Source organism: Mesoplodon bidens, assembly GCF_964165515.1.
Source record: "Mesoplodon bidens genome assembly, chromosome: 13".
Taxonomy (NCBI): domain Eukaryota; kingdom Metazoa; phylum Chordata; class Mammalia; order Artiodactyla; family Ziphiidae; genus Mesoplodon; species Mesoplodon bidens.
The window spans coordinates 1,435,389-1,459,410 of record NC_138169.1 but is presented as its reverse complement, the minus strand read 5'-3'; the positions used below and the strand labels follow the sequence as shown (position 1 = coordinate 1,459,410).

Here is a 24,022-nt window from a genome sequence, read left to right as displayed (position 1 = left end):
CATCCATGTGCAGGCCTCTGCGCATATGTACTTATGTGTTCACATGTCATTTTGTCTCAGTAACAAGTATTTGTATCATTCAGGGCAGGCAGCTTGGGTGGGGTCTGCATACACAGGTGAAGATGTACAGGTAGCTTTTTGTGTGTCTGTGAGCAAAACTGTGTGTAATGTACATTTCTGTGTCTGTGTGAACTTACACCCATATGCATGTTTGCACGGATCAATGCATGTGCATGAGGGCATGTATAAACACATGTGTGTGACACAGATACGTATGCACACACGTGTCTCTGAATCTCCTTTGTGTACCTCGGTATGCAGGCACGACTGTGTGTCCCTGTGGCTCTTACACTGGTGTGTGCCACGTGCGCGTGAGTGTGCCCGTGCGCTCTGCCGGCTGCTGTCCGTGAACATGTGCCCGGGGACAGGCCAGGACGCTGAGAGGTGGGGCACGGGTGCGGGGTGCAGGCTGCAGCCACCCCTCGGAGGCGGTACCTCTCCGTACGTGAGCGTGTCGTTGTAGGTCCTCATCTCCGGGTACACGTTGTCCAGGTACCACTTGAAGCTGTGGCACTTCAGCCTCTGGCGCAGGGCCAGCCGCTCGGACACGTCCCCAAAGTCCACGCCGGGGTTCTGCGAAGCCGGAAGCGAGGCGGGACGGGCGCTGCGGTGTGCAGAGCCCGCACCAGCCAGGCCTCTGCCCGGGGCGGGGGGAGCCCCAGGACCTGCAGGCCCCCCACCACAGAGCATGCCCGCGCTCAGGGCTTCCCGGCCCCGAGCCTCGTCTGGGGACCCTCTGCCCTCCCAGGCTCCTGGAAGGTCCAGGACAGCGGGGCCGATGGGAAAGGCCTGGCATCTCCGGCCCATTTGCAGCAGGACCAGCTGGAGGGCAGCCGGCCTGGACAGGCAGCCACCGGCGGTGTGTGGGGGCCAGGCTTGTAACACCCTGCCCCCTCCGAAGGAAAGGCCTGCCCTCAGCCAGCTCCCAGGAGGTGACTTCAGACATCCTGAGTATTGTTTACGGGGGCCAGGCCAGGTCGTCTGTGCTACAGGGTGGTCTACGGGGGTCGCCGTGGGGTATCAGCTTGACCTCTGCAGGGGCTGGAGACCAAGGCCGGGCACGTGGAGGTCAGCCACGTGCATGTGAGCCCCAGTAAATTCTGGATGCTGAGGCTCGGGTGAGCTTCCCGGGTTGGTGATACGCTATACGTATTGTCACACATTGCAGCTGGGAGAATTAAGTGCAATTTCTGTGACCCCCTGGGAGTCGTATCCTTTCATTATAATAAACCACAGCCCCCATGTAACAGCTTTCCTGAGTTCTGAGTCCTTGTAGCGAAACACTGAACCTGAGGGTGGTCCTGGGGGCCCTGACACTCTGACAGGTTGGGGATGTGGGTGGGTTTGAGAAAGCCCCCTCCCCAAGCCCGGGTCCCCGAGGCTCTGATACCAGCTAAGGAAGCCTGATGTGAATGGCAGACCCTGGGCTGGACGCGGAAGCAAGTGCCCTTGGGAGCCCTCCACCTACAAGGCGGCATCACCCAGACGTGGGGCCGTGAATCCAGCTCAGTTCAGGAGGTTGCAGTGAAGACGTTTAAAATACCAGGACATTTTGCACATAATGAAGATAATGTTTCTTAACTTTTTTGTTATATATACGAAGCTCTATCTGCAGACAGCTAGAAATCCATGCACACGTGTGCCTGTGTGTGTGTGTTTCCTAATAAAAGATCAAGCTCCTTCTGTGGGTGAATGTAAAAAAAAAAGCTGTTTCCAGGAAGAGTCTACCCCAGAGACTCGAATCCTCCTGTGTCCAGGGGAGCAGAAGTGCGTGAGGCTGGTCCTGCAGCCAGTGGGGGTGAGCGGGACGGGCAGCCTGTCCTCAGCACTCCCATGCACACAGTGCACACACACGTGTACGCCCAAGCCCCTTCTCCGGGCTGCCCCGCCCCCCAGGCACCGGTTAGGACCCCCTGGCGCACACCCAGACCCTGCTTCCCGCCGGCCACAGGCAGACCCCTCGAACAGACCCCTCTTGCCCCCGCTCCCTGCAGGGCAGGCAGATCTGGCTGCAGACACCGCACGCGGGAGAAGCCGCCACCCCCGCAGCAGGCGGGCCCCGGGAGCCGCGTGACCGGGTCCTGCGCAGGACCGAGTGACATCCGGCTCTGCCCCCTTTCAGCCGCGCGCCCTCGTGTGCCTCAGTTTCCCCGTCTGCCGTGTGGAAGTGGTGGGGTCATCAGTACGGTCATCGTATCACCGTGGCCTCGTGCAGAACTGACGGGGAGAGGCTTCTGCGTGGCGGGGGTTTGCTATGTGTCCTAGGAGGGGCTGTGGTCACCCTGGGGCAGCTGTCAGCGCAGCAGCGACTGCGACCCCGCAGTGCCACGTCTGCAGCCGCTCGGGGGCTCACACCATGGAGGGAAGGAGCTCTCGTGGCGGGAGGGAGGCGTGCCAAGCAGCGTCACAGCTGCTGGAAACAGGCTCTGCTTGGTGAAGGTCATGACGTTCCTGAGACTCGTCCTGGCTGAGCTGTCCAGGAGGCCCCACCTCGCGTGGCCGGGCTATGCCTTGGATGACCCCCGAGGCTGTCCCCGGGGGCAGCCCCCGCCCCCAGCCCTCCCCCTCACCGCCCGGTCCACCAGCTTACGCTCATGGGGATGTTCCAGGCCATGTACACGTGGGACTTGAAGCCGTCCATCCACACCTCGGCCGCCCGCAGGGCGTTGCGCTTCGCGTAGTAGTCAATGTCGTTGTTGTAGGGCTTCCTGGTGCGCTCGATGTGGGCCACGCGGGAGCAGGGCAGAACCTCCATGCTGCCGCCGCACTGCCACACCTGTGGGGACCCAGGCCTGGATGGCGGGCCGTCCCTCCCGGCAGCCCCCGGGGCCAAGGGCACCCTCCTCCCTCCCCGCATCCCCTGTTTGCACTCCCCGGGACAGGCCTTCCAGAGGGCAAGGAGGCCCAGCCGCCTGGGCCGTTCCAGCGGAAGACGCCAAAGAGAAGCCGTGGCCTTGGGTTAAGCCCACCAGAGCCTGGGGGCAAGGCTGCCTCCCCTTCCGGATTTCCCACCGAATTTCATTTCTCTTGCACGTCCCACGATCTAAACAATGGAGGGATATTTTCTGACATCCTGACAATTCATTATTATCCCTTTCCTATGGCCCCTGCCCCCACTCAGTGTTTGCTCTGGGCCCAGCACCTGGCCTGAGAGGGGTTATTTCCCACCAGCAGCTGTCCTCCCCCCGCAGCTGGAAGAACCGACCTACAATCTAATTTTAAAAGAGCAGCTTGCGGGACTTCCCTGGTGGCGCAGTGGATAAGAATCCACCTGCCAACGCAGGGGACATGGGTTTGAGCCCTGGTCCGGGAAGATCCCACATGCCATGGAGCAACTAAGCCCGTGTGCCACAACTACTAAGCCCTCGTGCCACAACTACTGAGCCTGCGCTCTAGAGCCCACAAGCCACAACTACTGAGCCTGCGTTCTAGAGTCCGCACACCACAACTACTGAGCCCGCGTGCCACAACTACTGGAGCCCGTGTGCCTAGAGCCTGTGCTCTGCAACAAGAGAAGCCACCGCAATGAGAAGCCTGCGCACCGCAATGAAGAGTAGCCCCCGCTCACTGCAACTAGAGAAGAGAGCCCCTGTGCAGCGATGAAGACCCAATGCAGCCAAAAATAAAATAAGTAAATTTATATATATAAAAAAGAGCAGCTTGCTATGCAAACAGTGCTTCAAGCACCCCAGACACAGTCTCGGTCTAAAGGAAAAGTCTAAACAAACAGCCGTTTCTTCTGCCAATAAGGCTCCCCAAGGTCCCTAACTGCTGGAACCCTCACTTGCAATAGAAATGTTATCTTGCACCAGGATCTCCTTTCATGCCTGCTTGCTTCTGCACGGCTTCACCTAACAAAACTTAGCCTTACCAGGCATGGGTTGTGTTAGTCTATTCTATTCTACCCTATCCTATGCGATCCTGCCTGTGCCATGAGGCGCCCAGATATTTGGTTCACACAGCTCTGGGTGTGTCCAGGAGCATGTTTCCAGGTGAGATGAGCACAAGTTGGTGGGCTGAGTAAAGCAGATTGCCCTCCTCAGTGTGGGTGAGCCCCAACCAATCAGTTGAAGGCCTGAACAGAACAAAAAGGCTGAGGGAGGGACAATTCACTCTCTTTGCCTGACGGTCATCGAGCTGGGACGCTGGTCTTCTCCTGCCTTCAGACTTGGTCTGGAACCACACCCTCGGCTCTCCTGGGCCTCTAGCTTGCCAACTGCAGGTCTTGGACTTCTGAGCCTCCATAACTGTGTGGGCCAATTCCTTAACATCTCTGGAAAACCCAGACTAATGTCCTACCCTATCTTATCCCACCCCGCCCCATCCCACTGAAAAAATGCTGGTGCAACCCACCAGGTTGGCTTCACCATGAACAACTCAGTCTGATCAACTTGGCCCAAGCTCTCTTCGGTCAGATTCTTACCCCTAAGCCTCTTCTAATTCAGACATTTTGGAGGTGCCAGGCATGTGCTAAGCACCTTACTCGCCTCATCTCACTCAACCCACCACAACCCAGGAAGGACGGGTACCACAGGCAATGTTCTCCTCACTGTACAGAAGAAGATACCGAGGGTCAGAGAGGTTAAGCCAGTCACACGAGCTCAGGGGACCTGACTGATCCCACAGCCTCTTACTGTCAGTGCTGTGCTGCTCACACCTCCCACACACAGCCACTGTCTTCTGGAAATTGTTGTATTTTATACTTGAAATATAACATCAGTTCACAAACATTTGTCCATGCAGCCACACTTGAAAGTTGTCATTTCTTTTTTTTTAATTTTTATTGAAATATAGTTGATTTACAATGTTGTGGGATTTTTTTTTTTTTTTTGGCTGCATTGGGTCTTTGTTGCTGCGCATGGGCTTTCTCTAGTTGCGGCGAGTGGGGGCTACTCTTCGTTGCGGTGCATGGGCTTCTCACTGCGGTGGCTTCTCTTGTTGCAGAGCACAGGCTCTAGGCCCACGGGCCTCAGTAGTTGTGGCATGCACGCTCAGTAGTTGTGGCTCACGGGCTCTAGAGCACAGGCTCCGTAGTTGTGGCTCACGAGCTTAGCTGCCCCGCGGTGTATGGGATCTTCCCGGACCAGGGATCAAACCCGTGCCCCCTGCATTAGCAGGCGGATTCTTAACCACTGCACCACCAGGGAAGTCCGAAAGTTGTCATTTCTTATTGCAGAGAGGATGGGCCTTAATTCACTTCCCTATTGCCCCAGTTATTAGACATTTAGATTTTCATCCTGTAGTTTCTTCACTATTAAAATCAAGGCTGTACTCCACATTAGAAACACTTTCTTGGGCTAAATTGTCACCGTAAGTTGGCAGGCACGGGTACTCTAAGCTAAAGTCTTGCTGACAAGCACAACTGGGTGTTTCTCAGTCTTGGGCATGGATTTCACTCCTTGGGTCCCTTTGGCCTCTCGTCTAGCCTTCTTCAGCCTAAACGTTCTCCCTTATGCCCGGTTTAAGTGGCGCCGGCTTCATCAAGGCCCATTCCTCCTGGACAGCGACTGCACAGAGTGGCCTTGATGCCTCGGGGCTCCAGCCTGAATTTCCAGAACCCACTTTGGGGCCCATGAGGAGAGGGGCTTGAGAAGCGGGGCTGGCTTCACGGGAGGCAAGGAAGGCAGAGCCTGCTAGAGCTCACACCAACTAGAGGCCACCCTCGTTTCCTGGGGCCGCGTAACGAGGACCACAGATCAGGTGTAAACAACACATTCTCTCACAGCCCTTGAGGCCCCGCTCCCTCCGAGGCTCCAGGGGAGGGTCCCACCTCCCTCTCCCAGCTTCTGGTGGCCCCAGGTGCCCTTGGCTTGTGGCCCCATCCCTCCCGTCACGTGGCCTTCCCGCCGTGGGTCTGTGTCTCAGGTTCCCCTCTCTTCTCTCGGGTAAGGACAGCAGCCATCAGATTTAGGGCCCACCCTAATTCCAGGAGGATCTCATCTTGAGCCCCCTCACAGCTTCCAGGCAGAGGTCTCTGGGGCTGCCATTCACCCACCACAGACGCCAAGCCCCCGTCTCAGGCAAGAGCACGGCCCAGCCCTGCCTGCTCCCTCGGCCCTACTCTCTGCCCCCGGAAAGCAGAGGAAGAAGGCAGGAAAATCTCGCAGCGGGTAACGGGCGGCCCCTCCTGACACCACCCACAGCTGGGATAAGAAATCACCTGAGGAGGGAGGGGAGGCTGCCCGCTCCTCGTGGCTCTCTGGGCACGTGCCCAGCACGCTCTCCCCTGGCCCGGCTCATGGCCACTCGGGACCAGTGCTTGGCACCCTGCAGGCTCAGCGGGCAGCATCCATGGCCTCCGCCCGATGGTGAGAACCGCGCATGCTCTGTGTCAGAGACGCGGCGGATGTTTATGCCCAGGTCCCGAGCTGCAGACACGGTTTTGCTTCCACGTGGCTTTGCTTCCCCGTGGCTGGAGGTGGGGCTGCAGGGGGAGCGCTGAAGGCCCTGCCCAACTCCCACCACGTCCGCTCACACACCTCTGTCAAACCCCAGCACGTGGCCCAGCTGCCCAGGAGGCTGGGAGCGCAGGTGGACACCTGGTGAGCCGGGAACCTTCCAGGAGGCCAAACACTGAAACAAACAGAGGAAGCTCTGCACACCCGCAGGGCAAGCGCCTGGTCCCCCTGCCCATCCTCTGTGGCCACCGTCCCTGCACGTTTCCTGAGGGGCCTCCCTGCTGTCCGTGCCTGCCTAGTCCCCAGCCGGGGCCGGGGGCTCTGTCCAGCCGTCCAGGCCTCTGAACCTCCCAGGACTCGCCCCCCCTCACCCCTGCTCGTCTCAGAGCCCACCCCACACCCCGCCCAGGGCCTCTGTGCGGGCTGCTCCCTCTGGCGGGACGACCTCCCCGACCTCTGCCTGCCCGGCTGCCTCTCCACCTTCAACTCTGCTCGATGTCACCTCCTCCGCGATTCCCTCCTTACCACCCCATTTAAAGCGCAGCCCCTCAAGCCTCATTCCCCGGCCAGCCCTGTCAGCCTCTGTGGCTTTTGTGTCTTTCTAACATGTGACACCGTTTACCTGCTGATTCCATGTTGTCTGTCTGCCCCACTAAAATGTAAGCCTTGGTCAGTGGGGTTGTCCATTGCTGCATTCCCAGCTGACAAAGCTGGACCAGGAGGCAGCCGTGGGATGACGATAAACCCCAACAATGCCACGCGGGGGCAGGCAGGGGATTAACCTCGCCCTCGTTGCAGATGAAAATAAGAACTGAGGCTCAGAGACGTTAAGAGACACACCCAGGGTCACACAGCTGGTTCGTGGTGGGACAGGGATTCAGAACCCTCGCACGAAGGCCCTGAAGTTGCTGCTTCACCCACAGCTGTGAAAGGTGTCATGGGGACGATTCACATGGTCTAAGTGTTCCTGTCACACCCACCCTGTGTCTCAACCACTAATTATCTCAATCGACTTGGTTAATTGCCACCCAAACAGAAACAGCAAACACGAGGCAGAGGACCAGGTGTCAGGCCTTCAGGCAGCTGCTTGGAGGGAGGGCGGAGGGCACGGGGTGGGGGGGAGCGGAGCCCACCCCGCCCAGAGGGACCCCTGCCCCTCAGCCAGCAGATCTCAGCTCCTGGAGCCTTGGTGCTGGTTTCTGAGGCCGGGATTCCAGGGCAGCAGCCTTTATACATAAGCCCTTCTGCTTACAAAGTCCAGAGATAATGGCCCATCAGCAGGAATGCCAGTGAAGGTTTATTTACCCTCCAGCCGCCCTGGTAATGCGAGCCCGACAGGCGCCCCAATAGGAGCCGAGGGGCTGGGACCAGGACCCGGTGACAGGGCGGCCGCGTGTGGCCTGGGGATGGCAGAGTGGGCGACAGGGCCTGAGTGCCTTTCCTCGAATCGACGCTCTTAGGACGTCCATCGTGAATCAAGCTGCCGTTTCTCGTGGTTTCTTCCCCACCTTCTTCCTGCACCACAATGGGCAACATGACATTTCTGAGAGCCCTGCTACTAAAAAGCCAGTGCCTCCTGAAACCCGAGCGGAGAAGGAAAATGGTCCCAGCCACTTGGCGGGAGAGGCCACGTGTCTGTGCATCCTTTGTGTGGAGACACTTCTCTGGACTCCCAGTTCATTCCCTTGGCCGCACAGCCCAGGAGCGTGGCACGCGGCCCCTCGCTGGCCCCGCCTCTCTGTGAGCCTTCCCGTGGGGGCTGAGGGACACGGAGGGGGACTGCCGCGCTGCCAGCGCACGAGCTTCCCGGTCTGCTCTGCGGTAGCATCTCCTGGTGGAGGTTAAAGTCCCCACCCCTGCTGACCACATCAGAACTGATGGTCTGATGGTCGGGTCCCTGGGGCCCGAGTCTGCACTCAGGGGAGGCTGTGCTGTCCCAGGGGCCCCCTGGGGAGGCGGAAGGAGCAAGCCCCGCGGTTCTGTTTGGATGTAGCTGAACACAGGGGCCTCTGCTGCTGCAACCAGGGTTTCCAACTGAGTCCCCCCAGAGAAGCGACGAGGCCTGCGGCTCGACCCTGCAGCGAGACCCGCAGGATGGCCAGGTGGGTGGGAAGGACACACACGTACGTGCACGCACACACACATGCACACTCACACCTGCCGCTGGGGACAGCTCGCCCTGTGGGCGTGCAGCTGTTCTGTGGAGCAGCCCCCTGCCCCGTGGGGGGGCTTCAGGAGGGACATCCACGAGCCCCCCGGGGCCTCTGCTGGAACCCTAGGGCCCAGCGCGCCGGCCACTGGGACAGAAGGCAGATCTGCGCGGACACATCTTGGACCCGAAATAAAGAGCTTCGGGCCCAGAGCAGAGACCCAGCAAATCTCAGGTCCGTTGGAGCTGGCGGCCCAGCAAACAACTGCAGCTGCTTCTCCAGACGCAGCCCTGGTCCCCGAGGGGGATGGAGGAGGAATGGGGGTCGGACGTCTGCTCCCTGCTGCCTCAGGGCTGACCCCGAAGGCCTCAGGGGTCCCAGCGTCGAAGCTGGAGAGAGGCCGGGGCTGCTGCACTCCTCTCCCCGCAGAGTGGTCTGGGGGCCGGTCAGCAGTGCGGATGCTCAGGCCCGTCCCGCCCTCTCTGATCAGAGCTGAGAAGCGCCCCTGGGAGACCTGGCGGAGGTGCTACGGTGGCCGTGCTCCTGTTTATGTATCCAGTCCCACCACAGGTGGGCGCTGACTGGCGAAACAGTGCCGGATAACAGGCAAACAGATACACCACCAGGCTGTAGGAATTCCCTGGCGGCCCAGTGGTTAGGGTTCTGCACTTTCACTGCCATGGCCCAGGGTTCAAGCCCTGGTTGGGGAACTAAGATCCCATAAACAACGCAGCGTGGCCAAAAACACCCCGAAAAACAAAACAAACAAAACAAACAAAACAAAACCACTGGGCTGGTCCACCAGCCTGGAAATGCAGGCAGGCTGAGCCTTGAGCCCCTCCCCAAACGTCTGTCCATCCTTCCTGTACTTGCAGAGAACCTGGGGAGCACCGCTGGCGTGGCCCAGCCTGATTCACGTGGCCACTGCCAGGCTGGGTCAGGGGAAGGATCACCCCAAAGGGCATTGGAAAAGAGGGCATTGATTCATGTGCCCAAATGCAAATGTCCATGACCTATAATGCTGGCTCATTATGAGACAGCTGGCTTGGGCTTGCACAGACTCGAGACAGGCCAGAGGGGAGCTATGCAAGGGGAGAGGAGGGCTGGCCTGTGTAGTAACTGTGTCTTTTTTTTTTTTTTGGTGGCTCCAAGCGGCCCGTGGGATCTTAGCTCCCCGACCAGGGATCAAACCTGGGCCCTCGGCAGTGAAAGCTCGGAGTCCTAACCACTTGACTGCCAGGGAATTCCTTGTCTTTTAAATTTCTTTATTCTGATACTTTGACGTCTGGGGCCTCGCTGACCCGGAGGGACGGCCTCTCCCAGGTTCCCAATTCCAGGAGGCTGTAAACCACTCACCTGAGCACCCCGTCACATGTAACCCAGCCAGCCTGAGCCCCACCCTGACCCCCCTCTGTGGGCTCTCACACTCAGGGCAGGGCCAGCCCCGCGCCCCAGAGCCCCAGGAATGGCTCAGCCAGCCACTGCTGGGCTCCCCTGAGGCATCTCCCCTGGGAAGCCCAGTCAAGGCTCTGAGCCCGGTGCACCCCACCCTCTGCCTCCTGACCTCCCCACAGCCCCTCCTCCTGGGAACTGGGAGTAACCCTTTCCCGTCAGTGGACGTGATCTCCTGATCCGCTGGCCGCTCCATACCTGAATAATAATAAAACAGCTGGCCAGGGCTGGCGGCTACCTGGGGGCTGGGACAGCAGGTGACAGCGGGGGCCTTAGGCCCCAATTCCCTCTCAGCTTTCATCTCACAGGGGAGGGTGCGCCTGGTCACTCCACAGAGGCCCGTCCCCATTATTATTCTCCAGCTGCCCTGGAGGAAGATTCCGGCTGCTGGGAGACCTGAGAAGCTGCTGGCTCCCACGTGCAGGCCTGGGGGAAACTTCTGCTGGTGTTGGTGGCCTTGCCAGCATCCTCGTGACTGCTCTCTGGTCCAGCCTGTTTAAGGCCACTTGGGAGGGAATGATGCACAAACTCTGGCTCTCGGGGGTGCACACCCCAGTCAGGCACCATGGGCCCTGCCCGGGCCACTTTGGCAGAACAGAAGTCGGCAGTTTCACAGGCGACCTGCTCGGGACCCTCAAGTCTTTCTCACGTGATTTGCAGGTGACACAGGGAGGCTTTCAATAACACAAAGCATCCCTGGCACGCATCCTGAGCTGCAGCTGTATCAGCCCTCCCCGTGTGCGCAGAGATGCCTGCTGGCGTCGGAGTCACGGCTGTTCCGCGGACTCTGCTGTGCGTCCAGGCGGGAAGGGTTCTCTGAGCGCGGCCCTCGGCTCCCGGTGACGCTGTTTCTTGGCAGCTGCCTCGGCTGACGCGTGGACAGGCTCACCCAAGCAGACGTCCTCTCCCGTCGTCCGGGGAGCTCACGCTGCTGGGTTCTCTGAGGGCCCAGCCCAGGCTGGCATGTCCCACATCCACCCCGATGGCCCCAGCTGGCCATTTAGTCTCTGAGCCCTAGACCTGAGGATGAAGAGAATGAGCCTTTGCGATATCAGGATAGGCTGATCGCTCTAATCAGCAACCAGATTTCACTGGATGCGCACAGGAGTTCACGCCTGGCTTCCGTCTCAGCGCCCTGCAGGCAGCGGGGCACAGGCCGGGCGGCTCCACGCAGCCACTGGGGATCCGGCACCTTCGCGGCAGCTACATGCTCTCCCAGCAGCTGTTGGATGGAGGAGCGCGGGCGCGGGCGCGGAGGACAGCGTGGGAGGACGTCCCTGCTCAGGCCTGAGTGTGGAGCCGCTGCCCCCTCCCCGCATTGCCCCATCTGGGAGTGGGGGGCCGGGGGTGGGAGGCCACACCTAATGGGGTGGGCTGGTGCTGGACTCCAGGAAAGGGAGGCTTGCGATCACGCAGGGGAGCTTTGCTGCAGGGGGAGGGGAGGGGAGGGAGGGGAAGGGGAGGGGAGGGGAGGGGGAGGGGAGACAAGCAAAATGGAGGGGGGCGATCCGGCCTGCGTGGGAGACCCCGTGGAAGAGAAGGAGCACGTGCTGAGTGAAGGCTGGAGAAGCAAATGAGAGGTCCAGAACGGCCCACCTCCATTCATCCCTTCTAAGGGGCATCTGTGCCAGAGCTGGGGAAGGGCTGGCGTTTCCGGGGCTTCTCCCAGGGGGGCTTATCCGCGTGAGTCAATTCCTTGGTTCTGAACAAGAGGCGCTGCAGCAGTGTAACAGGCAGAGTGGGGAAGCTGGAGGTGGGGTGTGGGAGCCCAGCCTGGCATCTCCCTCTGCGCCACCCTGCAGCCCTGAAAGGCATTTTCTATGGCAGGAGGCTCGTGGCAGATGTCGTGGGTCCCCAGGCCTGCAGCACCCAACCCTGGCTTCCCCTCGATGTGTCCCTGGCCTTCACTGGGCATCTTCCTCCTGAGATCCATGTGCCTTCGTCACCTCTCTGGGAAGGGGCTCCACAGTCTGTGGGGAATGTGTTTTCTCTTTGGACCAGTGAGCAGGGGACTCACTGGCAAGGCCAGAGAGAGCCACAGGTGCTGAAGCTGATGTCTTTACTGAGTGTTATTCTGAGTTTAAAGCTGGCTTTGTCCAGGCTGTGTATTATGAGGAACATCTTCTTGAGTCTCTGGGCTTGTCATCCTTGGGCTAGCCTGCGTTTGTAAATGGTGAGGAACAACTTGGGGATAATTTAGTTCTTAACTCCTAGGTTTACATGTGATGAACACACACATTTCCTTCTGGGTGTTGGGATCCACTGAACATGAGAGAAGCTGGTTTTCACCTTGAAAATACTTAGGATGGGACTTTGCCTGTCAAGCTATGGCCAACATCTACTCAGGTTGGCCTCTCTCTTTTTATTTTTATTTTATTTTATTTTTTTGTGGTACTCGGGCCTCTCACTGTTGTGGCCTCTCCCGTTGTGGAGCACAGGCTCCGGACGCGCAGGCTCAGCGGCCATGGCACACGGGCCCAGCCGCTCCACGGCATGTGGGATCCTCCTGGACTGGGGCACGAACCCGTGTCCCCTGCATCAGCAGGGGACAGATCTGGTGAGGCCACATACTAAGAACCCGAGCACATACTCTCAACCACTGCGCCACCAGGGAAGCCCTGGCCTCTCTCTTTTTTACCTGTGTAATAATCCATGGATCCAAAACTGATCAAACTGTCCATCTATCCACCCATTCACTCACTGATAAACCCATTCATCCACCCATCTACTCGTCCATCCATCCATCCACCACCTATCCACCAACCACCAATCTATCCATCCACTCATCTATCCATCCATCCACCCATGCATCCATCCTTCCATCCATCCACCCACCCATTCATCTGCATTAGTGCATACAATCAACATGACTCTAGGCAATGTGCAAAGCTGTACTAAGATCAGGAAATCAAATTGAGAGGTGAAGCAAGCTCAGTGTTCCTAGCCCAGGCCTCAAGGAAAAAAGTTGGATGCACCAGTGGTCCAGGCTGAGGCTGACAGGAACCCAGGCATCCTGCCTCACACCTGGCACATGCCCAAGAGGTACCAACCATCATCTTCCTTTTGGCAGTACAGAGTTTCCACCTTTAACAAAAAAACAGGGCTTTATATTCACTCTGAAGAAAACGATGTGCCTCATTTTTAGAGACTTCACATCTGAACCTAATTTTTAAAAAAGATTTACAATGTGCTCAATTGCCCCCCCTCTCCAGCCCAGGTCCAATTTCAGGAAATAATTCCTACAGGGCAGCCAAGGCTGATGCCTCCCTCTTGTCACGCAGCCTCCTCGCTCTGCAGGAATGATTCATCTCCAGGGGCAGAATTTGACTGTATTTAGCTTTGGAAAAGCAAGTCCCATCTCCCAGGGCTCAGTTGGGCTCAATGTATAAATTTTTGACATGAAAACATCTCTTCCCGGACTATCTGAGGTTATATATATATATATATATATATATATATATATATATATACACACATATGCTGTAAAAACTGCTGTTTCAGTGTTCTGTTCTTATGCCAGACACACAGAAACTTTCAAGCTGAGCTTTCATTCCAGATTCCTCCCACTTGTTTCACCGAATGCTTTGAACTTCTCAAAAAAAAGAAAAGAAAAAAACAGTTTCCTTCCTTCTAAACAAGTGGTGCTCAAAGTGTGGTCCTTGGGGAATTCCCTGGCAGTCCAGTGGTTAGGACTTGGAGCTCTCACTGCCAGGGGTCCAGGTTCAATCCCTGGTTGGGGAAGGCGACCAAAAAAAAAAAAAAAAAAAGTGTGGTCCTTGGACCACAAGCATCAGCATCCCCCAACACTCCTTAGAAATGCAGATTCCCAGGCTGCACTCCGGCTGCATTCCTGCTGAATCAGAAACTCTGGGAATGTTTTCATAAGCCCTTTGGGGGGGGGGTTCTGATGTTTGCTGTAATTTGAGAACAGCTGTGCTAAATGCTGAGGCTTCTCATCCCTCCCCCCACCTTCTCGTTAGTACTTTGAGCACTTGGCTTAATCGTCTACTTCAGAAGCTCTGTCCCTTGAACACTACTTGAGGGTGGGACCACATCTTACTGAGTTTTCTGTCCTCAAACAGAAGTGAGGCTATACTTTTTAGGTCATGATTCCCATGGAACCAAGCCCACTGTAGCTGGATGAAATGACAAAGAAGACATCTAGCTAATATCATGGATGTGAAAATCTCCCCTATCTGCCCCAAACATATAGACATGATAGACAAAATGATTTTACAAGTTAAAAATATATACTAGAGGGCTTCCCTGGTGGCGCAGTGGTTGAGAGTCCGCCTGCCGATGCAGGGGACACGGGTTCGTGCCCTGGTCCGGGAAGATCCCACATGCCGCGGAGCGGCTGGGCCCGTGAGCCATGGCCGTTGGGCCTGCGCGTCCGGAGCCTGTGCTCCGCAACGGGAGAGGCCACAACAGTGAGAGGCCCGCATACAGCAAAAAAAAAAAAATATATATATATATATATATATATACTAGAAAACAAGATGAAATTCCGCTTAGCTCAGAAAGAGCAGAAATGCACTGATATAAGTGAGGCTGAAGCTCTAAGGCAAATGCATCTAACCCTGATGAGGAGCAGGGGCTGAATGTGTAGTCAGGATCCTTGTGTGAAGCCTGGGGCTGAGACTAGGCTCCCTGATTACCAGTAGAAGGTGAAACCAGATCTGACTGATCCCTGGGGTTCAGCCAGAAATAATCTACCAAGAGAGGAAGCAGACGTGTACACAGCACCTGGAATCAGTTTGGTTCTCTGCATGAGAAATGAAACTGGAGATCTCAGGGTGAAAACTATTGCTAATCAACTATGGTTCAATAAAAAGAAAAAAAGGAAAAAAAAACCTAAGCCACTAAATTCTGAGCCATGGATCTGGGGGCAAGATAACCTGAAACTTCCTCCCAGGAATAAGTGAGTGTGTTGTGAAGATACAGCTCCCATGAAAGATGAGCTCTCAAAAAAATTACAAAGCACACAAGGAAACCCGATTCCCGGAGAGTCACCAACAAATCCAAAGATGGGTGGATTTAAACCCAAGGAAAGAGAGAGAAAAAGTGACTAAAAAGGTCTTAAGCAGACTATTGACATTTTTCAAAGAGATGAAGGAATGAGGGAAAAGCACTCATCAATATAGAACAGGAGGTTGTGAATCAAAACAGTCAGTTATAAAAAAGAACAAGCAGATATGAAAAATACCACTGGAAGATCTCATAAATATAAGATGTACTCATTAAAATTAAAAGGCAAAGCTAAATAGGTGGCTTAAATAATCATCTGGACCTGGCTGAAGGTAGAATTTGTTCACTGGAATATGGAGCTGAAGAAATTACCCAGAGCACATGGTAGGATGAGGAAGATGTGGTAAAGTGGATGAGGTCTGAAGAGACCTGGAGGGTCAATGGAACAGCCTCACCAGGCATCCAACAGGATTTCCAGATCAGGTGAGGCCGCATACTAAGAACCCGAGCACTTTCTGGATCTGTAAAACAGAAGCCTCAGGTTGATGACGTACACCAGGACTCAAGAAGAATACAAGGCAAAGGGTCATAGGACACGAGGGATTCAGGGCCCAGGACTATCTTCCCATCCATTCCTGTGTGACACTCTGCAAACTCAACTGATGTACAGGTGGACAGAGTCTGAGAAAATGTTTCTAAGTTCATACAAAAGAGGAAAAGCAAGAGAGCAGCCAGGAAGATTCTAAAATGACAATGAGGAAGCATTCAATTGCTAGACATTAGCATATTTTATAAAGCAGGAGATAATGGATAAAAGTAGAAAGTTCAAAATAGACACAAGCGTATCTAGAAGCACTTAGAATATGATAGAGGTTGCCTTTCTCATCAGTAGGAAAGGATGGAATGTTTAGCGGATGGTGTGAAAGGAGACAGTCCATCATTTAAAACAGTATAAAGAAACGTCACAACCTTACTTATATAAAGAACATATTCCAAATGGATTAAAGATTTTAATGTAAAAAAGGAACTATAAAAGTGTCAGAAGGAAATGTGGTCAAATAGTCTTTCAAATAGGCCTTTCTAAGAAGGACAGCAAATACAGAAGCCATTTAATAAAAAAGTAGGTACTTACATTAAGAAATTCTCTATAAAAAGTCAACATCATAAAACTAAGAACAAGGAAAGCACCTGTGTCACACAGTAAAGAGTTACTATCCCTAATGTATGAAGTGCTCTTAAAATCTACTAGAAAATGAGGGACGTCATGAGAAAAAAATTAGCAAAGAAAGAAAAATATATGGTCAACAAATGTACAAAAATATTAACCTCATTAGTAATTGAAGAAAAGCAAGTTAAACAACAAGACATTCCCTGTGTGTCTGCCATGTATGAAAAAAGGAAGATTATATTTAATCAGATCACATGTGTTATATGCCTGGGAAACTGCCTCCTCATGTACCATTTGAGAAAACAGACACACACCACACACACACACACACACCACAGACACACACCACGTACTCAGGGGCACACACACCACACACAGGCATGTACACACACAGACACACATAACACACAGCACACACCAAGCGCACACACACCACATACCACATACACATGACAGACACACACCACACACAGACTTTTGTGGGGGGCAGGGAGGAGGATTTGGCAAATTGTATCAAAAGCCATAAAATTATGTGTTTCAGCTGATCTAGCAATTCCATTTCTAGAAGCTCATCCTGAGGAAATGCTGAGACGTGAAGGAAGATCCAGACATGAGAACACGATTTCAGAGCTGTGCCATGGGGAGGGGCTGCCCCATTATACACAGAGACCCACCGTCGAGTAACTGTTGGGGTCATGGCTTTCAAGAAATGTACACATATATGAAACATAAGCAAAAATGTGGCACACATTATGTGTACGTGTACACGTGCACATGGAGAGAATTTTAGACACACGCAAGTCACCTCTGAGAGGATGTCCACCCTGGCGCCGACAGAGACTGAATCCTGGGTCACTTAATTTTGTTCCTGTTAGCTGACCTTGTGTTTTTCTAATAAAAGTCGCTCTTATAAAGGGAAGAAAAATAGTATTCCAGAAATCCCTGCACAAACAATGAGCACCATCACATGCTGGTTACGTTTCATTTAATCCCCAGCCGGCCCCAGGAGTTGCGTCCTATACGCCCCTTGGGGACAGAAGTGGGAACTGAGGCTCAGAGAGGAGGTGGCCCAGGTGGCTGATGGCAGGGCCCCCTCCAAAGGCAAGTCTCAAGGGGACATCTGAAGACCCCATGTAGCCACGGGGCTTTTCCACAAGACACTCAAGTGGACTGAGACTTTCCCTCTCCCACGTTGCATCTGCTTCCGCTGTCTGGAGGCCTGGGTCATCTGTTTGGGGGAGCGGAGGCTGGCTGGGCAGGTGAGGGGTCTCCCTGTGGGCTACTGGGGAGAGGACGCACGTCCTCACCTTATCAGGCAAACAGACCCACTTGTGACTAGAACAAGCCCTTCCTGAAGCAGAACCAGAATGCGACTTCACAGTCCACTCCCCACCACCACCAAGAAAGGTCCAGGACCAGCCTGGGGGACACCCACAGACCCTCTGGTGTGGACCGTGGAGCAGTGTGGATTCCTCCACGAGTAACGAGGCCACTTCCCTGCTCTGGCAGGACAGGAGCCTGTGACGACCCACTCCTGGGGTATAGGGAAAACCTACCACGCGGCCCCCAGATGTCTAGCGCTAAGACAGCCCCTCAAAGGGTCGGGAGTTGAAGGCGCAGTAATTGCCCTCCGTGCTGAGAGGTTTGCCTGTAACACCCTGGGAAGGCAGCGAGTCGGAACATTTTAAAATAGAGAAGCAAACGATTTCCAGTTTCTGTGCGGCAGAGCTTGCCTGACCAGGCGCGTGCCTCTTGATTCTGTCTTGACCTTTATTAAACCTAATGGACGCGACGGATTCATTTCCCACTAACTGGCTCTAGGACTTTCCCCATTACGGGACGAGCAGTTGGCATTTCGACAATCACAGAAATGTAAATTAGCCCCGAGACCACAGAATTACTCCTCTAATTGGACTGAATCTATCAGAAGGGCTGCGTGGCCATCTGTGTTAACGACGGATCGGATTCAGTGGCGGCCTCAAGGGCGTCTGGGCAGGAGCAGGGGTCCAGGGAGGCGGGGGTGGAGCATGCGCACCAGGGCCACCCGTGGGCTCTGCCAGGAGGGCTCTGCTCCTGCCACAGGGCCTTTGCACTTGCTATTCCCTCGCCGGGAACACTTCCCTGTAGCCACACAGCTTGCTTCCTCTCCTTCATGTCTGCTCAGATGTCACATCTCTGTATTCCCTTCCCTGATTATCCCTTTTAAAATGACAGCCTCCCCCACCCCAGACATTGCTACCCTGGGGATGAGGGGACGCGTGACTGCTCTGTACCCTGCTGAATCCCCAGCACCCAGGGTGGTGGTCGGCACTCGGACACTCGTATTCATCAACAGGACCTTGTTCTTGCTTTCCTTTGACGCCCCCCCACCAACCCAGCACTTAGCACAGCACAGAGGCCCCGCTTTCCCAAATGGTTCATCTATTTATTCTGTAAGTAAACCTAAACGTCAACAGCCAGTCGCATGCAGCAGTGAAGGAGACCCAGCCCCGGGCACAAGGACTCACTCACATCCCAGCTGGTGACGGAGAGGGGAGACAGGCAGTAAAAAGTAAGCAAACCAGTGAGACAGTGATGGATAGAGCCACGTCGTGTGAGGAGACGCAGCCAGGCTTTGGTGGGCTGTGGCTGGGCAGGGCCAAGACCAAGGGTCAGAAAGCAGCCAGGCTGGGCAGGGCTCCTGGGCTGAGGGGGATGGAGCTCCGTTTGGATGAGGGAGGCCGAAGGTAAGGGGCTGGTGCGGGTGGGCGAGAGGGTGGGCACCGGGACACATGGTCAGCAGGATGGTGAGAGGGTCCTGCACACCATGGCAGGGAGTTTGGGATTCATTCTCAGGGTGGGGAAGCCCTAATGAGGTTGAAATAGCCCTCTCCTAGCTTTTACGTAGAATGGATGAGAAGGGAGAAGGGTGCAGGCTGGAGATGAGCTGAATTCCAGGTGGGATTGACACCGACCTGGGTTTTTTAATCAGTAGACGTTGATACTGAAGCACCAGGGAGTGAGAACTAGTAACAGGGGCCCTTGCTAGCTCCCGGGGAAGGTGGACTGGTCCCTTAAATGGGGAGCAGGTAGGGGTGGGTCCAGGGGTCAGGCCGGAGGGGTGCCTTAGGTGGTCTGCCCACCCACTCAGTGATGCCGTGTGCAGGGATCGTGGGCAGGACCCGGTTTTGCTCCCTGCACCTCAGAAATGGCAGCTGGTTTGTGGCCTTTTTGTACCTTATTGTTCAAAATTTGCCCCAACTGAGCATGCGTGCAGTTATTTTTAGTCCCTTATACTTTCTTCGTATTCTGTTGTCCAGCTGCAAGCACTCCAGTAAAGGGTCCCAGGTCCCAGCCTGTCTCAAAACCACACTTTTGTGACTTCCCTGGTGGTACAGTGGTTAGGAATCCACCTGCCAATGCAGGGGACACGGGTTCGATCCCTGGTCTGGGAAGATCCCACATGCCACGGAGCAACTAAGCCTGTGTGCCACAACTACTGAGCCTGTGCTGTAGAGCCCACGAACCACAACTATTGAGCCCGTGTGCTGCAGCTACTGAAGCCCATGCGCCTAGAGCCCGTGCTCTGCAACAAGAGAGCAATGAGAAGCCCACGCACTGCAAAGAAGAGTAGCCCCCGCTCGCCGCAACTAGAGAAAGCTTGTGCGCATCAACGAAGACCCAACGCGGCCAAAAATAAATTAATTAAATAAATAATTTAAAAAAAAAGAGTCAATATAACTTATAAAAAAAACAAAAACAAAAAGTACCAACAAACAAAAGTCCAGGACCAGATGGCTTCACAGGCAAATTCTATTAAACACTTAAAGAGCTAACACCTATTCTTCTGAAGCTGTTCCAAAAAATTGCAGAGGAAGGAATACTCCCAAACTCATTCTACGAGGCCACCATCCCCCTGATACCAAAACCAGACAAAGATACCACAAAAAAGAAAATTACAGGCCAATATCACTGATGAACACAGATGCAAAAATCCTCAACACAATACTAGCAAACAGAATCCAACAGCACATTAAAAGGATCATACACCATGATCAAGTGGGATTTATCCCAGGGATGCAAGGATTCTTCAATATAAGCAAATCAATCAATGTGATAAACCATATTAACAAACTGAACCATATGATCATCTCAATAGATGCAGAGAAAGCTTTTGACAAATTTCAACACCTATTAATGATAAAAACTCTCCAGAAAGTGGGCGTAGAGAGAACCTACCTCAACATAATAAAGTCCGTATACGACGACCCCACAGCCAACATCATACTCAACAGTGAAAAGCAAAAAGCATTTCCTCTAAGATTAGGAACAAGACAAGGATGACCACTCTGGCCACTTTTATTCGACATAGTTTTGGAAGTCCTAGCCACGGCAATCAGAGAAGAAAAAGAAAAAAAAAAAGGAATCCAGATTGGAAAAGAAGAAGTAAAGCTGTCACTGTTTGTAGATGACATGATACTATACGTAGAAAATCCTAAAGATGCTACCAGGGCTCATCAATGAATTTGGTAAAGTTGCAGGTTACAAAATTAATACACAGAAATCTGTTGCATTCCTCTACACTAACGACGAAAGATCAGAAAAATTCAAGAAACGATCCCACTCACCATCGCGTCCACCCTCAGGGCGGATTCGCCATCCAGCCTCCTTCCTGGGCTTTGGGCCCGCGTTCCACTCACTTCCGGTCCCTCTTCGTGTCCTGTGAGGTGGAGGCCTTCTACCCAGGTCCCCCTCCTCCAGGGACAGGTGGCTTTTCTGGGAGGACACTGCCCAGGGCTGCGAGGCGCCCCCGACCAGAACAGAAACTGCTCCGGTCGTTTCAAACAGGGGATGCAACACAGGACTGGTCACCGGTAGGGCGGGCGGTGAGGAGGGCGGGGCTCAGGCGGCCAGCGACCGTCAAGAGCCGGGCTGTGAGGGGCACGGGGTGCACAGTGCCCAGGCCTCTCCCTGGAAGCTGCCGGAAGCACCTAGGGACTGTCAGGGCAGGAGCTGGAGCCCCAGGCATGGGGGAGGGATGCCCAGCCCGGCCCCGCCAGAGCGTCTCCAGGAGTTGGACGTGCAGCCTGCAGGGGACCCTGCGGGCACAGCCCCGAGACTGGGAACGAGGAGGACAGCGTGGCCCACCCCGCCCCCCAGCGGTGGTGTATGGAACTGCTCCGGTGCCGTGGGTCGGGGGACGGCCACGGGGACACATTGCTGTATGACGTTAAACAGCTGTTCCACTGAGAACGACAGTTAGGACAGGCGGCTTGAAATGACTCTCGTCCCTGCTCTACACGGGGGCGGGGCACACCTGCCCACTCTGACCCCCCCCCCCCGGCCCGGGCCTGCTGCCTTGTTCCTCTGCACTCTGCTGTGGCCCACGGGCTGCTGGGCTGGTAAGGAGACCCTGCCCTACACTCAGGGACTGAGCCAGAGCCCCCAGCCCGGCGGACAGACAGTGGAGTTGCTGCCCTCGGGCCCATGGGTTTCCTGCCACTGGCTGTTAACAGCCGAGGGCAGCCTGCAAACCACAGGGCAGGCATCACCCAGGCCTCCCGCCGGCCTTCCCCACCCCCAGGCCTCTGCAAGAACAGCCTGCTGCCCCTGGATGGTGGGCCTGCCTTTACCCGACGCCAGAGGTGAGGTCCTGGGGTCTTTATGCCGGCCTCTGGGCTCGCCTGTGGAGGTCCCACCTCCCTTTCATGTCTCTGTCTGATTTTTTCTTTCTTCTTTCTTGCTATTTATTATTCACTTTATCTCGCTGGGATTTTTCTGTTTCCTGGCAAGCTACCTTAAATCCGGTCAACAATTAAAGTTTATAAAAATACAGTTGCCATATGATCCAGCAATTCCACTCCTGGGCATATTTCTGGACCAAACTATAATGCAAAAAGATACATGCACCCCCATGTTCATAGCAGCACTGGTCACAATAGCCAAGACATGGAAACAACCTAAATGTCCATCGACAGATGAACGGATAAAGGAGATGGGGTACATATATACAATGGAATACTACTCAGCCATAAAAAAGAATGAAATAATGCCATTTGCAGTAACATGGATGCAACTAGAGATTAGCATACTAAGTGAAATAAGTCAAAGACAAATACCATGTGATATCACTTACATGTGGAGTCTAAAACATGACACAAATGAACCTAACTATGAAAGAGAATGGACTTGTGGTTGCCAAAGGGGAAAGGGGTGGGGGAGGGATGGAGTCGGAGTTTGGGTTTAGTAGATGTAAACTGTTATATATAAGATGGATAAACAACATGTCCTACTGTAGAGCACAGGGAACTATATTCAATAGCCTGGGATAAACCATAATGGAAAAGAATAGAAAAAAGAATGTATATATATATATCTATAACTGAAAAAATTAAAGTTTAAAAATATATATACATATATACACACATCTGTACACTTAATGTACATAAGTATGTGTGATTCTGTATGTGCATATCTATCTCTATCATCTGTATGGATTCTACATGCCTGTCTATCCATATCTATATCCAGATCTACAGCAATATCTGTATCTACGCCTCTGTAGCTACATCCATACCCATTTCCACGCCTAATCCATATCTACACCTACACCTGCCTCACCCCAGTCAGCAAACGTCCCCTGATGTCCCACAGGAAACGCCAGTCCAAGACCCCTCCCCAACAGCTAGGGGGACCCTGCCCAGCTCAGAGCCCAGAGCCCCCTTTACAAAGTGGAGACCCAGGCCAGGGGTGTTGGGGACCCGCCTGTGGTCAAAGCACCAGGGCCAGACAGAGCCTGCTGCCGGGCCTCCTTTTGCTGGACGTGCCTTCTTCAACACCTCGGAGGGTTTCTGTCTTCCTGCTAACATAACCCCTGGCCTTCCAATCCCTTGTCACTGTGACCACCGGCTAGAAGTCACCCAGGTGAGCACCATCCTGGCCCTTCCTTGCTGTCTAATGGCCGAACCCGCAGTCACCGTGTGTTCACAGAGCTCAGGGCTCCCAGCTACAGCTGGGTGCAAGGGAACTTCCACACCTGGACCCCTCCCTGCCTCACCAGCTGGGGCCGGGGGCTTTCCCCAGCTCCGCCCTCCCCCTGCGCCGGTGAGCACCCCGTGACCCCCATGCGGCCTCGGCTGTCCCCCATGTGCCCTGGGCACCTACCCCACTTCCGGACGCCCCCTCAGTGCGGGACGCGCACTGTACGTGGTGGGCGTGGCCACTGCTCATGTTACGTTCGGGTCACCCCCCCGCCTGTCCCCTCTGTCTCCCCGACCCCTGCGCACGGTGCCCTCTCTTCCCAGTGAGGACAACTGGGGGCAACTGAGGTGCCCTCAGGCCCCCAGTTAGTTACCACGGCAACAGGCTCCTGCCTCTCCTTCAGGAGATGCTCCTTCATGGAGGCTCACCTCCTTCCCCGTTCCCCATGCTGCAAAATCCTCCAGGAGGATATTCCCACCCAGGTGCCAGCAGGGCTGGCCCTCTCCCAGGCGCCTACGTGGTGACACCCAGGGCAGTGCCACCCCCACCCCCCATACCGAGTTCTCTTTCAGACAGATCAGGGTCTCAGATGGACACCGACCCTAACCTGACCCCATACACAGCCTGCTTCCTGGATGCCGGTGGTGGCGTCCAGCCTCGCTTCTCTCTCCCCCCGGCATGCGGGGTGTGGCTGTTGCCCTCGTCCGGCCCCCCGACACCTGGCGTCTTCTCACCTCGACCACCCCCACTGTTTCTCCCTCCCTGGTCCGTTCCCCCATGCTGGCTTCTGCCTGACCCTGCACTGCCCCCCACTTGAGCCACTGCAAGCCCCTGGGGGTCCCCGCCCTCAAATTCCTCCTCCCGCC

At 54.8% G+C, this 24,022-nt stretch overlaps 1 protein-coding gene across 1 annotated transcript in view; it reads right to left on the bottom strand.

Moving 5' to 3' along the window:
* The window catches only part of GALNT9 (polypeptide N-acetylgalactosaminyltransferase 9), a gene marked incomplete at its 5' end in the record, with an annotated part of 94,473 nt that overhangs the window by 7,399 nt on the left and 63,052 nt on the right, over positions 1–24,022 (bottom strand). The window contains 2 exons of the mRNA XM_081252263.1: positions 496–633; positions 2,651–2,836. Coding sequence (XP_081108389.1) covers positions 496–633; positions 2,651–2,836 — 324 coding nt within the window. The remainder of the gene's footprint in view (positions 1–495; positions 634–2,650; positions 2,837–24,022) is intronic.